The 12289-nt window shown below is 64.4% G+C and overlaps 1 protein-coding gene across 1 annotated transcript in view; it reads left to right on the top strand.

Annotated features, from left to right (window-relative positions):
- RIN3 (Ras and Rab interactor 3) overlaps positions 1–7982 on the top strand; it is a 116854-nt gene extending 108872 nt beyond the window's left edge. Inside the window, exons 8-10 of the mRNA XM_054692877.1 lie at positions 536–667; positions 4856–5019; positions 7671–7982. Of these exons, the coding sequence (XP_054548852.1) occupies positions 536–667; positions 4856–5019; positions 7671–7982 (608 nt within the window). The remainder of the gene's footprint in view (positions 1–535; positions 668–4855; positions 5020–7670) is intronic.
- Positions 7983–12289: the final 4307 nt, after the last annotated feature.

Raw genomic sequence — 12289 nt, 5'->3', positions numbered from 1 at the left:
CCGTGCAGGTGTGTGTGCTGAGCCGGGCGCGACTCCCACCCACGGAGCAGCAGGGAGGTGCTCCCTGGGGACACGTGTCCCTTCAAGGAAGCCCAAGAAGAGGAGGGTGGACGGGTGTCCAGCCAGTGCTTTCGGTGGAGGGAGGCCTCCGATCTGACGTGGAAAGACGGTGCTAGGGGGAACCTTCCCAGAAAAGCCCCACGTTACTCAGGGGCCTCTGGGTGTGTCTGTGTGATGTGAAACTGACTGTCAAGCCGTGGAGGGGCGAGCTGGGAAGGGAGGGGCCGGGACCTGCCCACTGAGCAGGGATACCCCTCAGTTCCTTCTGCCTGAACCCCGACTGCATCTCGAGCTTCCCAGGGAAGGCCGGTGGGGGGTCGTCCTGCTCTGGAATCCTGAGAAAGCGGGAAGGTTGCCCTCGCTGGGTGACCCTCCTGCCCTGCCAACCACAGCTCCCCTCCCCAGGCTGGGGCCAGCTCCAAGGAGCGCCTCTCCCTCCCGCACTCACCACCTCCTGCCTCCTTCCTCCTCCCAGGAAAGCCCTACGGGGCCGACGACTTCCTCCCCGTGCTCATGTACGTGCTGGCCCGCAGCAACCTCTCGGAGATGCTCCTCAACGTGGAGTACATGATGGAGCTCATGGACCCCGCCCTGCAGCTGGGGGAGGGTGAGTCACCAGCCCAGGCCCATGCCTGCCGTCACCCACCTGGCAAGCTGGGCAGCCCAATGGGCACCTCCCAGATGCCAGATCCCACTGAGCCCAAGGAAACTTATTATTTGGCTGCTTCTGGGTGTGTCTGCATGATGTGAATTTGTCAAGCAGGCAGCAGGAGGGAGAGCTGGAAAGGGAGGAGCCTGGGTCCTGCCCTGGGGGAACGTGCAGGCTAACAGGGGAGCCAGGCCAGTAAGGAGACCAGGTCACCACTGCTTGACAAGTGCTGGGATGGTGGAAAATCCAGAGGGTACAGGATCGTATTATCCAGGCTGAGCCAGCAGGGCAGGCTTCCTGGAGGAGGGGACACCTGCCTGAGCGAAGCACTGAAAGATGAACTGGAGCCAGTCTGATAAAGAGGGAAAGGCATCCTCAGCAGGGGGAACAGCAGTTGCTAGCAGCGCAGTGGCAGGCAGCAATGCTGAGGGTTCTCAGCGCCAGGCTCCTACAGCCCCGGGCCAGGGCTTCTTTCAGTGGGAGGAGGTTAAGGCCGTGGGCCAAGGGTCCCGCACACCCCAGGAGGACGTCGGCATGAGTGTTCTGCTCCACCTACCTTGGTTTCCCTTCCCCTTTCCTCCTTCCCGCCACTTCCTCCCACCCAGTTAGCCTCAGCCCCCTCCACCAAGAATCCCTAAGGTCCAGCCAGCCCGGATATTGGCTCTGAGGGAGCGTTGAGCCTTCTAGGCTGAGACAAGGGCCTCAAAGGATGGAGAGGACTTCTCGGGCCCCAGTGTCCCCTGTGGGCTTTGTGGTTCTTGAGATAAGCCTGCCCTCTTTGCATCTGTTTGCATTTTTAGATTGTGTCAGTCTCTGGGGTGACAGTTTGACGTGGCTGTGAGTTCTAGAAGCTCCAGGGAGCATGTAAAGCCATGACGTTTGCTGCCATATATAACTTTGCCTTGTGCTCTGGGGCCTCCAGTGCTGTTTTTCTCTCTTTAGTTAAATCTGTCCTGCAGTTGGAATAACCTGCCTTCCAGGGGGTGCGGGAATTCAGTAGAAGTCAAGGGTGATTTCTTGTGATTATCTGCTACCCGGTACCTCCATCTACCCACCTTCCACCCATCCATTTATCCAGTTATGCACCCACTGCCGCCACCCACCTACCCACCCACCCACCTATCCATCCGTCCACCCCCATCTATCCATCCACTCAGTCATCCACCCGTCCATCCGCCCGCCCACCTGCCCACACGCCTACCCATCTACCTCTCCAGCCACCTACACATTCATTCTTCTCTCCACCTCCTACCTGTCCATCCGCTTACCCACCCATCCACCCACCGACACATCCATAAATTTGCCCATCCACCCACCCCTCCCTCCATCCACTACCCACGTACCTACCCGCCCCTCCATCTGTCCACTCACTCATTCATCCGTGCAGCAAGCAGCTACTCAGCGGGCCCCTATTTGTGCCAGACCCCGTGCCTTCAGGACAGGGCGAGCCCGGCAAGGCTGGCAGTCTTGTGAGAATGAATGGAGGCCCCACACTTTGGGGCCTCCCCCTCAAGTCTCCCAGGTCTCCCCAGCCCTGAGCAGGCACACAGAAGCACCACAGGGGTGGGGGTGGCAGAGGCAGCACGGGCCTGTCTCCTGTAGGCCCTGCAGCTTGAGGGGGAGAGAATGGAATCAAGTGGGAGGTAGGGAGGCTCCATCCAGGGCGCTGAGTAGGGCCGGCTTCCTGTCCAAAGCCTGAGCACCCCGTTTCCTAGGACAAGCCCCTGAGAAGCTCCCTCATGGCCTCCTGTTCACACTTCCTCCCCCCTCAGCTGAGGGCTGGCTCTGCGGGGCTGATATCTCAATAAGGGCAGTGCGTCCTTCCCGTCAAAGGACAACACTGTCCTCCAGGAGAAGAACCTGCTCCCAAGCTCGCGCTGAGCGGGATCGCCTGCCACCTAGCGGTCACGTCAGGCACTGCAGGGCCCATCCTGGGGATGGAAGAAGCTGGCAGGGGTGTCCCCAAGGCCAGGGAGACAGGGGGCTGGAGCAGAGAGGACTCGCTGCTGGGGGGGTTCCCTTCACCAGAGAGGCTGAGAAACCTCCAGAGCACCTCCCCTGGGTCACCTAACCACCACAATCACTCACAAGGTGCAGAGCAATACACTTAGTGATATTCATCGCATTTACTTTTCATGCCAACATGGGGGTGGGGGACGTTGCAGATGAGGAAACTGAGGCAGAGAGGACAGTAACGCACCAGACATCACGAGGCTGGCTGCTGAGGGCAAGACCTGACCTGCTCTCTGACGCCAAAAGGGAATATTTTCAACCCGCACGCTGCACTCTGTCGCTCATTGGGGAGCCGACGGAAAGCAGCATGGAGGTACCCCAAAGAGACCAGCTGCTCCCAGACAGCAAGGGTGAGAGAACACAGAAGCCTTCCTGGAACATGTGGGCCTTGTGCTCAGCCAGAAGGGGGGACGCGAGACTAGTTTAGTGGCTCTTCTCTCACGAAGGACAAATTCCGTGTTAACCTTGACATATTTATTTTTAAAAAAAGTCCTTCCTGCACTGCTCTCTGCATGACTGGGCGTGGCCCGTGGCGACCAGCCCTTCGTCTCGCTCCCCACCCCCTGCGGGCTGTGGGCTTTTCCTGTAGTGGGATCTGTAGGTCTGTTAGGCAGCTTCATCCGATGCAGGGGTTAGGAATGCTTTGGGCTGCGAATAACTTCTGATGTAATTAATAGCAGTTTAATCAGAGTGGGGGCTGGTAGATCTCTCACACCAAGAAATTCTGAGGTGAGCACTGATAGCGACGGCAGGTTTAGCCCTGCCAGTGGGAAATTGTGGGCCCAGCTCTTTCCATCCCTCTTTGTGCTTGTCGCCTCTGATCACAAGAGAGCCGCTGTTTCTCCAGGCTCCTCTCTCTATTCCAGGCGGGAGGAAGGGGTTGGGCTGGGCAACACCCAAGGGGAGAGATGGGCTGAGGCTGGCCCTTTCAAAGGGCTTTCCTGAAGTTTCCATCCAGGGACTTCCACGTATCAGGACGGGGTCTCCTGCCTGTACCCAGAGTGGAAGGGCATCGTGTGAATGTTAATCCGTCCCCTGCCCCCCCTCTCCCCAGAAAGCAGAGTTCAGTTATTTAGGAAGAGAAGCTGGGACTCGGGCGGGCCACTAGCATTTTGACCTCATGTCAAAAGTCACCCTCTTGCCTCCCAAAGGGCTGGGAAGGCCAGGCCTTCAGCCAGGTGCCTCCCTCACAGCCCTCAGAGGTGAGGAGGTGCCCCGTGTGCGTCTGGCTGGTCTTTTATCTCAAAACTGCAAACACCAGGTATTAAAATTTCATGTGAATTAATTAAAGGGTTTTTTTAATGAGAAATGAGCCAGTCACTCTTTCACTTACTTTAAATCTTTAAGTAACCGTGTAACCACAATTACAATATTCTCCACTTCTTTAAAATTGCTTTGGGGGTGTGTGTGCGTGTATGTGTGTGCGCGAGTGTGTGCGTGCGTGTGCTTACGTGTGCGCGCGCGCGTGTGTGTGTGTGTGTGTGTGCGCGGTGTGCGTGTGTGCGTGTGTGCGCGGTGTGTGTGTGTGCGTGTGCGTGTGTGGGTGTGTGGGTGTGTGCGCGTGCGTGTGTGTGCGCGTGTGTGTGTGTGTGTGTGTGTGCCCGCGCACAGTGAGCAGGCCCCGCCCGCCCATGCCTCCGGGCCGCCCTTCTCCCCCGACATCCCCTGGGTTCTTGCGGATCCTCTGTGAGACATTTGAAAACTCGTTTGAAACTCTGGTTCCTTCCACACGTGAGCGCGCCCCGGCTCAGGGCGGGGCCGGGCCGGGCCTTGCGGGGCGCCACGCGGTTGCCATGGGAAGCCGAGAGGCCAGGGGGCGGGGGCGGGGCTCGGGTGAGGGGCGGGGCTAGGCGCGGCGGTGGGTGGGGCTTGGGCGAGGGGCGGGGCCCGGCCGCGGCGGGGGTGGTGGGGGAGGCCGGCCTGGGCAAGGGGCGGGGCTCGGCCGCGGCGGGGTGGGGCTTGGGCGAGGGGCGGGGCTCGGCCGCGGCGGTGGGTGAGGCTTGGGCGAGGGGCGGGGCTCGGCGCGGTGGTGGGCGGGGCCTGGTCGAGGGGCGGGGCTCGGCCGCGGCGGGGTGGGGCGGGGGCGGGGCGGGGCTCCGAGCTCCGCCCCACGCAGGCGCCGGTCTCCCGCAGGCTCCTACTACCTGACCACCACCTACGGCGCCCTGGAGCACATCAAGAACTACGACAAGATCACGGTGACGCGGCAGCTGAGCGTGGAGGTGCAGGACTCCATCCACCGCTGGGAGCGCCGGCGCACGCTCAACAAGGCGCGGGCCTCGCGCTCCTCCGTGCAGGTGCGCCGGGGACCCCGGGGGCGGCGGGGGCCCCGCCATCCCCTCTGCCCGCGGGCTCGGGAGCGGGACACCAGCTCCGCCCGCCGGCGTGTGCCGGGCCGGGCGCCGGGCCGAGGGAGGTCACCGGGCGTCGGGGCGCGGACACCACCGCGGGGGGGGGGGGGGGAGAGGCTTTTCTCCAAGAGTCCGCGGCACCGGCTCTGTCCTGGCACAGCCGGGGCTGGGGATGGGCATGTGGTCACTGCAGTCCAAGCTGGGGGGCTGATCCACACCCCTGACCTTCCGTCTCTGGACAAGTGCAGCAGCTGCAAGAGTCCGCCTGCCCCTAGCCTGCCCCTGGCCTGCCCTGGCCTGCCCTAGCCTGCCCTGGCCTGCCCCTAGCCTGCCCTAGCCTGCCCTGGCCTGCCCCTAGCCTGCCTGGCCTGCCCCTAGCCTGCCCCTAGCCTGCCCCTGGCCTGCCCTGGCCTGCCCCTGGCCTGCCCCTGGCCTGCCCCTAGCCTGCCCTGGCCTGCCCCTAGCCTGCCCTGGCCTGCCCTGGCCTGCCCCTGGCCTGCCCCTGGCCTGCCCCTAGCCTGCCCTGGCCTGCCCCTAGCCTGCCCTGGCCTGCCCCTGGCCTGCCCCTGGCCTGCTGGCTGCCCCTGGCCTGCCCCTCCAAGCCAGTCACCCGGCGCTCCCCACCTCTCTCTACACAAACTGTTTTCCAGTCACTGTTTCCTGTCTCCTCCCCCACTCCTGTCACCCCCACACCCCAGCCCGCTACCCCCGACTGCAGAACACGCTGCGCTCACTCTGCCCGGGCGGGCGTGTCCTCCCGTGGTCTCCAGCCGCCACCGCTCCTCTGACAAATCTTCCTTGACCACGTCCCCAGAGCCCCATCCCTACGGCTTGCGTGAGACCCGCCGTCCCCTGTGCCTCCTGCGGCACTTCCCCTTGAGGCGCACACGTCGCCCGGGCCGTCCCCATCCATGCGGGAAGCTGTGGTCTTTGGAGGACATGTCTTAGGGCCCAAGCCCAGGATCTGGGGGGACGCAGGACTAGCCTATGCGCGGAGCAGAGGACAGGGAGCCGGGCTGCCATGTGGAGCTATAACAGCTGAGCAGCCTCACGCCCACCCGCGCCCGGAGCACACTGCACCTGAGCTCCACTTCTGGCTTCCAAGATGGCTGAGCCCAGGCCCTGAAGGCAAGAGGCTCGAGATCAGCACCCAGCCCTGAGCAGTCCCCGCCCCTCTTTGAAACTCAGTTTTGCTGTCAGCACAGGCGGACGGTGGCCCAGGTGCGCCCTGGTTCTAGTACCCGGTCCTGTTCCGGGCTGGTGTTCTAGGCCCAGGCCCCTCTCCTCTGCCATCAGTGCTGTCTCCAGCACGTTGTAGGCTTTTCCCTCTGTCAGTGTCCATGATGTAACTACGCCCACCGTGGCCAACTTCAAGCTGCTCACTTGGCATCACTGACTTTGGGAACTGCGGAGAAGTATCCACAACTGGTCTTCTCAGGCCAGTGTCAGCCAGCAAATGAGGGCGCCAGCCAGCTCCCCCCTTCCCCGGAGACACCCGGCTCCCCCCCAGCTCTGGGCACCTGGCGCTCTGGGTCAGGCCTGACCCAGGGACTCGTTACTTCTCGCCTCCACCCTGGAGGACCCCAGGGCTCAGCCGGGCAGGGCACCCCTGGGGAGGTGACGCTAAAGAGAGAGGCCAGGGATGGGGGAAGGGAGCCCCCCAGCCTTATTTCTGGGGTGTGGGGAGCACCACTGGCCATCCCTCCCGGGCCCCTCACTCCTCGGGGAGTGAAAGCTCAGAGTTCGGCTCCTCGGCAGGTGTGCAGGGCACCTGGGAGGCCTGAACAGGAGGCAGGGAGGGTGCAGGCCGCCACGCAGACCCAAGGAAGAGGTTGGGCTCCCCCCTGGCGGGAAGAAGGGGAGATTCCCGCCGAGCAGGCGCCCCTCTGCTCGCCGCGGTGCTGCCGCCGGCCCCCCACAAGGGCAGCACCCCGCCGTGTCCCAGCTGCGCTGCGGGTGGGGGAAGGTGGGGGCCTCCTGCAGCCCCCGAGCTCCCCGCACACGCGCCCTCAGGCCGGGGTGCAGGCGGGGAGGAGCCGCTCGAGGAGGCACAGGCCCGGGGAGGTCCAGCCGCACGAGCCGCCCCGCGAGCGGGCACAGAGGCGGAGCCCGGCGGGGGCTCCCCCGCGCACCCCTCTAGCTGGTGGGGGCGGCGCGTGTCGCGGGGCACGTGCGGGCTCCGGCCTGGGCCCCGCGACGCTGCTTCACCCCTGCCCCGGCCCCCCTCCCCTCCCTGCCGCCTGCGCCTCCCTGGGGCTGGCTGCCCCCCGCGAGCCCCCAGCCGGACCGCGGCCGCTGCGGCGGGGCTGCTCCTCGGGGTTCACTGACGCGGCCCTCGACGCCCAGCGCCGCGCCCGGGGGCGGGGGGCCCGGGTGGTGGGGGCCCGGGGCCGGGGACCCGGGGGGCGGGGCGGGGGGGCGGGGGCCCGGGGGGCGGAGGCCCGGGGGGCGCGGAGACGGCGTGGCTGGCAAAGCGCCAGGGCGCGCGCTCGCCTCCGGGGCGCCCCGACGTGGCCTCGCAGGGGGCGCGCGCCCGCGGCTGGGGGGGTCGCCCCGCCCGCAGGGGGGGCCGCCCGGTGACCGCGCCGTCCCCGCAGGACTTCATCTGCGTGTCGTTCCTGGAGCCCGAGCGGCAGGCGCGCACGCTGGCGTCGCGCGCGGACACCCCGGCCGAGGCGCTGTGCGCGCAGTGCGCCGAGAAGTTCGCGGTGGCGCAGCCGCGGGAGCACCGGCTCTTCGTGCTCGTGGACGGCCGCGGCTTCCAGCTGGCGGACGACGCGCTGCCGCACCGCATCAAGGGCTACCTGCTGCGCAGCGAGCCCAAGCGCGACTTCCACTTCGTGTACCGGCCCCTGGACGGCGGCGGCGGCCCGCCCTGCCTCGTGGTGCGCGAGCCCAACTTCCTGTGAGCCGATCGCGGGGGGCCCCGCCCGGCCCCCCGCCCCGCCCCGCCTCGGCCGGCCCCGCGCCCCGCGGCTCCCCCCGCCCCGGGACTGTCCCCCGAGCGGCCTGGCCACAGCGGCCACCGGAGCTCCCAGCACGGACCCGGGACTTTGGGGACCCACCGGCATCTCAGGAGGGCCTCGGGGTGTGTGCCGAGGAGAGGGGTCCCCCAGCCCCGTGGGGAGCCTGCACCCACCGGCAGCCCCTCGCGGGCACCCGAGAGAGACTCCGCCCCAGGGCCGCGCTGACCCGCCCGGGGGGCCAGCCCCGAGGTGGCCGTGGTGGTGCCAGAAGCTCCCTGGGGAGTTTAATAAAAGCCTTTTTGAAAGCGGCATCGCCTTCTCGGGAGGGGCCGCGCGCTGCCCAGCGGCCAGTCGCAGCCTGCGCCCCTCTGCAGCGAGGGGGCAGGAGGCCCCCACACTTTCCACCAGAGGCCGTGGCCCCCGCGTGTCACTTCCAGAATGATCTCTCACCCTCGTGCTTCTGCTGCCTACCCCAGGAATGCCATTCCCTGTAGGAGTCACTCAGCCCCCGCCCCTTCTTCAGAGCCCACTGGCTCCCGGCTGACTTCCGAGGCGGGCCTGGTACCCCTTGTCCATGTTCCCGCAGCGCCCCGGGCTTGTCCCTCTGACGAGCGTTACCCTTTGGATGGCAGTTGTGGGTTGATACCTCTGCTTCCTCCTCCAGAGCTGGGCGGTTAGTGTCCGTGTCCTCAGCACTGATCACAGACCCCTGTCTGTTGAGTGTCTGCTCGGTGCCAGCCCTGCCGCAGGTCCAGGGAAACGGCAGAAGACAGCGGACGGCTCCCTTGCAGCCGCAGGGCACCAGGACTTAGCTGAGTCTCTGGGCATCCGCCAGCTCGTTCAGTCGGTCAACAAACGTCTGCGGACTCTGGCCCCAGGCCTGTGTGAGATGCAGGGGGTGCTCCCGGATACAGCCAGGCCTGGAGGACTCCCCAGGCCGGGCATCCGTGGACCAGGTAGGAGGAAACAGGCACATTTCCAAAAGCCACGGACACCCAGCCGTGACCCCAGCCAGCTGCTGTGCACACGGTCCCCTTCCCGCACCTCCCGTGCTGCTCACGGGCTGCTGCTCGGCTCGCGGACGCCACTTCCCGCTGCGTCCCCGTGTGGCCTTTTCTCTGCACGGGGAGTCCCTGGGGTCACTCTCTGGTAAGGACACGGGCCTGCGAACCAGTTACCTCGTGACAGGCCTTGTCTCCGGTCACATTCAGGATACGTGGGGTTGGGGCTTCCACCTGCCAACCTGGAGGACACCGTGGAACCTGGGGCAGGCGACCTGCGCGCTAGAGGCCAGAGCGAGGCTGCGCTGCGCGAGGCTGCCCTCCCCCCATCGAGGGCCCCCTGTTCCTCTCCACACGGGCAGTGCCGCCGAAGCCACGGGCCTGCCTGCTGCTCCCGCCCCGCGGCTGCCCATGAGCGACAGCTGCCAGGGGAGTCCTGCCCTTTGGGGAAAGTCTCGGAACTGCCCACGTGTGTAAAGATCCCTTGGGAAACCCTGAGCGTGCGCCCCACCTGCCCTAGCGTGAGCGCGTCTCTGCCGTGGGCGGGGGCCAGGCCTGCAGGGAGACGGGCAGAGGAGGGCAAGGCCTGAGAAGGAGGAGGGACAGGGAGGTGCGGGAGGTCCTCGGGGCGTGGTGGAGAGGCCCCTAGCCCCCAGCCCAGCCTGCCATGCCCCGCTTCCCACCAGGCATCCCCAGGCCCGTCTGGAAGACGCCCGCTGGCAGATGCGGTTGCCGCGTGTGCTGATTCTGGCCAGAATCCTGGGCCGAGGTCACTCTCTGCTCACCCGGGTCATCTGAGGTGGGGAGACGGGGCAGCTGTGGCAGGAACCAGGCCCTTCCTTCTCAGGAAGGTCACATGGAGCCAGGCATCGCGTGGAAAAATGCCAGCTCACAGCAGAGGCTGCCCTGGCACCCCCCATGGCTCGCTATCGACCGGGAAGAGGGTGCTGAGCAGCCCTTTCCAGGAACCGCCCCTGCACCCTCCCGGCCCTAGGCCAAGGGCCCGGCCGCTGCCCGGCCACCGCAAAGTCAGAACCGCCAGTCAGCACAGGGGAAGGGTCAGGAGCCCGGGCTGGGGGCCAGCTGCCAGCCCTCGACACGCTGCTTCCCGTCTCTGTGCTGCTTCCCCATTCTCAAAATGGGCGCGCTCGGGCCTGGCGTCCCAGGCTTGCCGCAGCGCCCGTATGAGCCGGGGCGGGGGGCAGCGTGGAGCCCCAAGATCTATTGAAAAGTCAGTCCAGGGTAGTGCAGATGGGCAGGGGGCGGGGTTCACTGCCACAGTTACATGACTGAGGGTGTAGGGGGACGGTACCCTGGGCGGGACTGTGGGCACCCAGAGGAAGGGACGCCACCTCTCGCGGGGCAGTATGGTCTGCAGGACGCACGGGTGATTTCAGATCTGGGGGTGGCTGAGCCGTGGGCCTGTTGTCAGTTTAATGGGACAACAGCAGTAGGTAGGCCCAGGGTGTCATGGGGCCTGTAAGGCAGCTGCAGGAACCAGAGGGCTGCCAGGAGGCAGGGATGCCCACGCTGGGTCTGAAGGACAAGGAGCTGGCCAGGAGCAGGCGGGGCTAGAGAAGCTGGCACAGCTCAGAGCGGCTCTCCAGGGCCTTGGCCTTTCTGCATCTGGGGAAGGGCCACTGCGGCTTTATCCAGACCATCTTTTTAAGTCTTGGAAGAGAGGTCATGTCTCTCTCCTGGGAAGAAAGCAGCTTCCCCCTCACACACCAGGATAATAAAATTACGCCTGTCACCGTGGAAGACAGGCGCGCCTCCCAGGTTTTCGGCAGCCTTCTCTGAACAGCTGGAGGTCTCTGTGCGCAAGGTTTCTCAGTCTGATCCAGACGCCGGAGTGCGAGGCACCTGTCCTGGCCACCTCCACGTCACCCTTGGGCCTCTTGGCAGGCAGGAGAGTCGAAGCAAAAGCAAAGTAACGCCACCCATGTGTCAGAAGAGATAAGGTCCTTTGTCTCTATCCCGGGAGGCTCGTATCATCCGCCTGCACCCTCAAGCCGAGGCCAGGTAAACTTGTCAGCTTGCAAGTGGGGTGAAGTCTAACTAGTTCTTAACAAGGAAGATGAAAGAAAGCGAAGAGTCAGAGGAAATGTAAGAAGAGTGTGCTGTCCGCTGGGCTGGCCATTTCCTTCTTTTAAAGATTTATTTATATAAGAACTGGGGTTCAGGCCAGAGGTGCAGGAGGGTGAGAGGACTCACCAGAGACAGAGCGGGGAGCAGAACAGGCAGACCGACGAAATACACTGCTGAGGGGAGCAGCGGGCGCAACAGGTGAGGTCTGCCTCACCATGTGGGCATCTCCGCGGCTGGCAGGGATTGAACCGGCGCTGCAGAAGCTGTGTGCAGCTTCACAGCGCTGCGCTCAACCACCTGCGCCACTGGGGAGGCCCTGGGCTGGCCATTTCGAGAGGGTGGGGCCCTGCAGCCTGCAGCTGCGGGGTGGGGCAGGCCGAGCCGGGGCTCCTGGATGGACCTGGTTGGCAGCATAGCCACAAGCACTCTTGGCGCTCAGGTTGTCTTGAAATATTATTTCTTGTGACATGAAATCAGGGTTTCCTGGAGAAATTGCTGACCCCCAACTTTGGGGCCAAGAAAACGTATAAGATAGGGGTGGGACATTTGACATACCCGATGGAAGGAAGCTGTTCACGTTTACTAGGGGCGCGTCAAAGGGCTTCGGGTCATGGAGGATTCCACCGGTCAAAGATGCACAATTTGAGCTTCGATGAAGACAAGAAATGTAATGGACTTAAACCCATAGATACGGCTACACCTGTGAGATCAAAATGGCGTTTGGAAAGCTTCCTTGGTCAGTGTGTGGAAGAAAGGGAGCCGATTTAAAAAATCAGGAACATAAGAGGACGGACTGGCATCTGCCCTCTGTTCCTGCCCGCGCTACACCGGTGGGTATGGGAGTAAGGGGAAGCGTCTCCTAATAAATACATGAAAACAGAGGACAAGAATGTCTCCATTCTGCCGTGTCGCCGTGAATTCACGGCTCTAAGTACGGGACAGCAAGTAACATCCAAAAAAGAGTGGAAATCAGCCAGCGTGCCCCGGGACTGACGCAGCCGGCTCTCCCGCGGGTCCGCTGCGGCTGGGGAGGTGAGGTGTGAGAACTTACCAAGAGCGCTGCGAGGGTGCAGTCAACACAATCCTGATTGAGAAACGCCACAGCTCGATGGTCTGGTTTCTTCAACAGAAACTGGAAATGCAAGGGGAGGAGAGGCTGTA

The sequence above is a fragment of the Talpa occidentalis genome, unplaced genomic scaffold (assembly GCF_014898055.3).
Source record: "Talpa occidentalis isolate TD23 unplaced genomic scaffold, MPIMG_talOcc4v2.1 talOcc4.11, whole genome shotgun sequence".
Lineage (NCBI taxonomy): Eukaryota > Metazoa > Chordata > Mammalia > Eulipotyphla > Talpidae > Talpa > Talpa occidentalis.
Note: the sequence above shows the minus strand (reverse complement) of the source record. Positions and strands in the feature narration are given on the sequence as shown.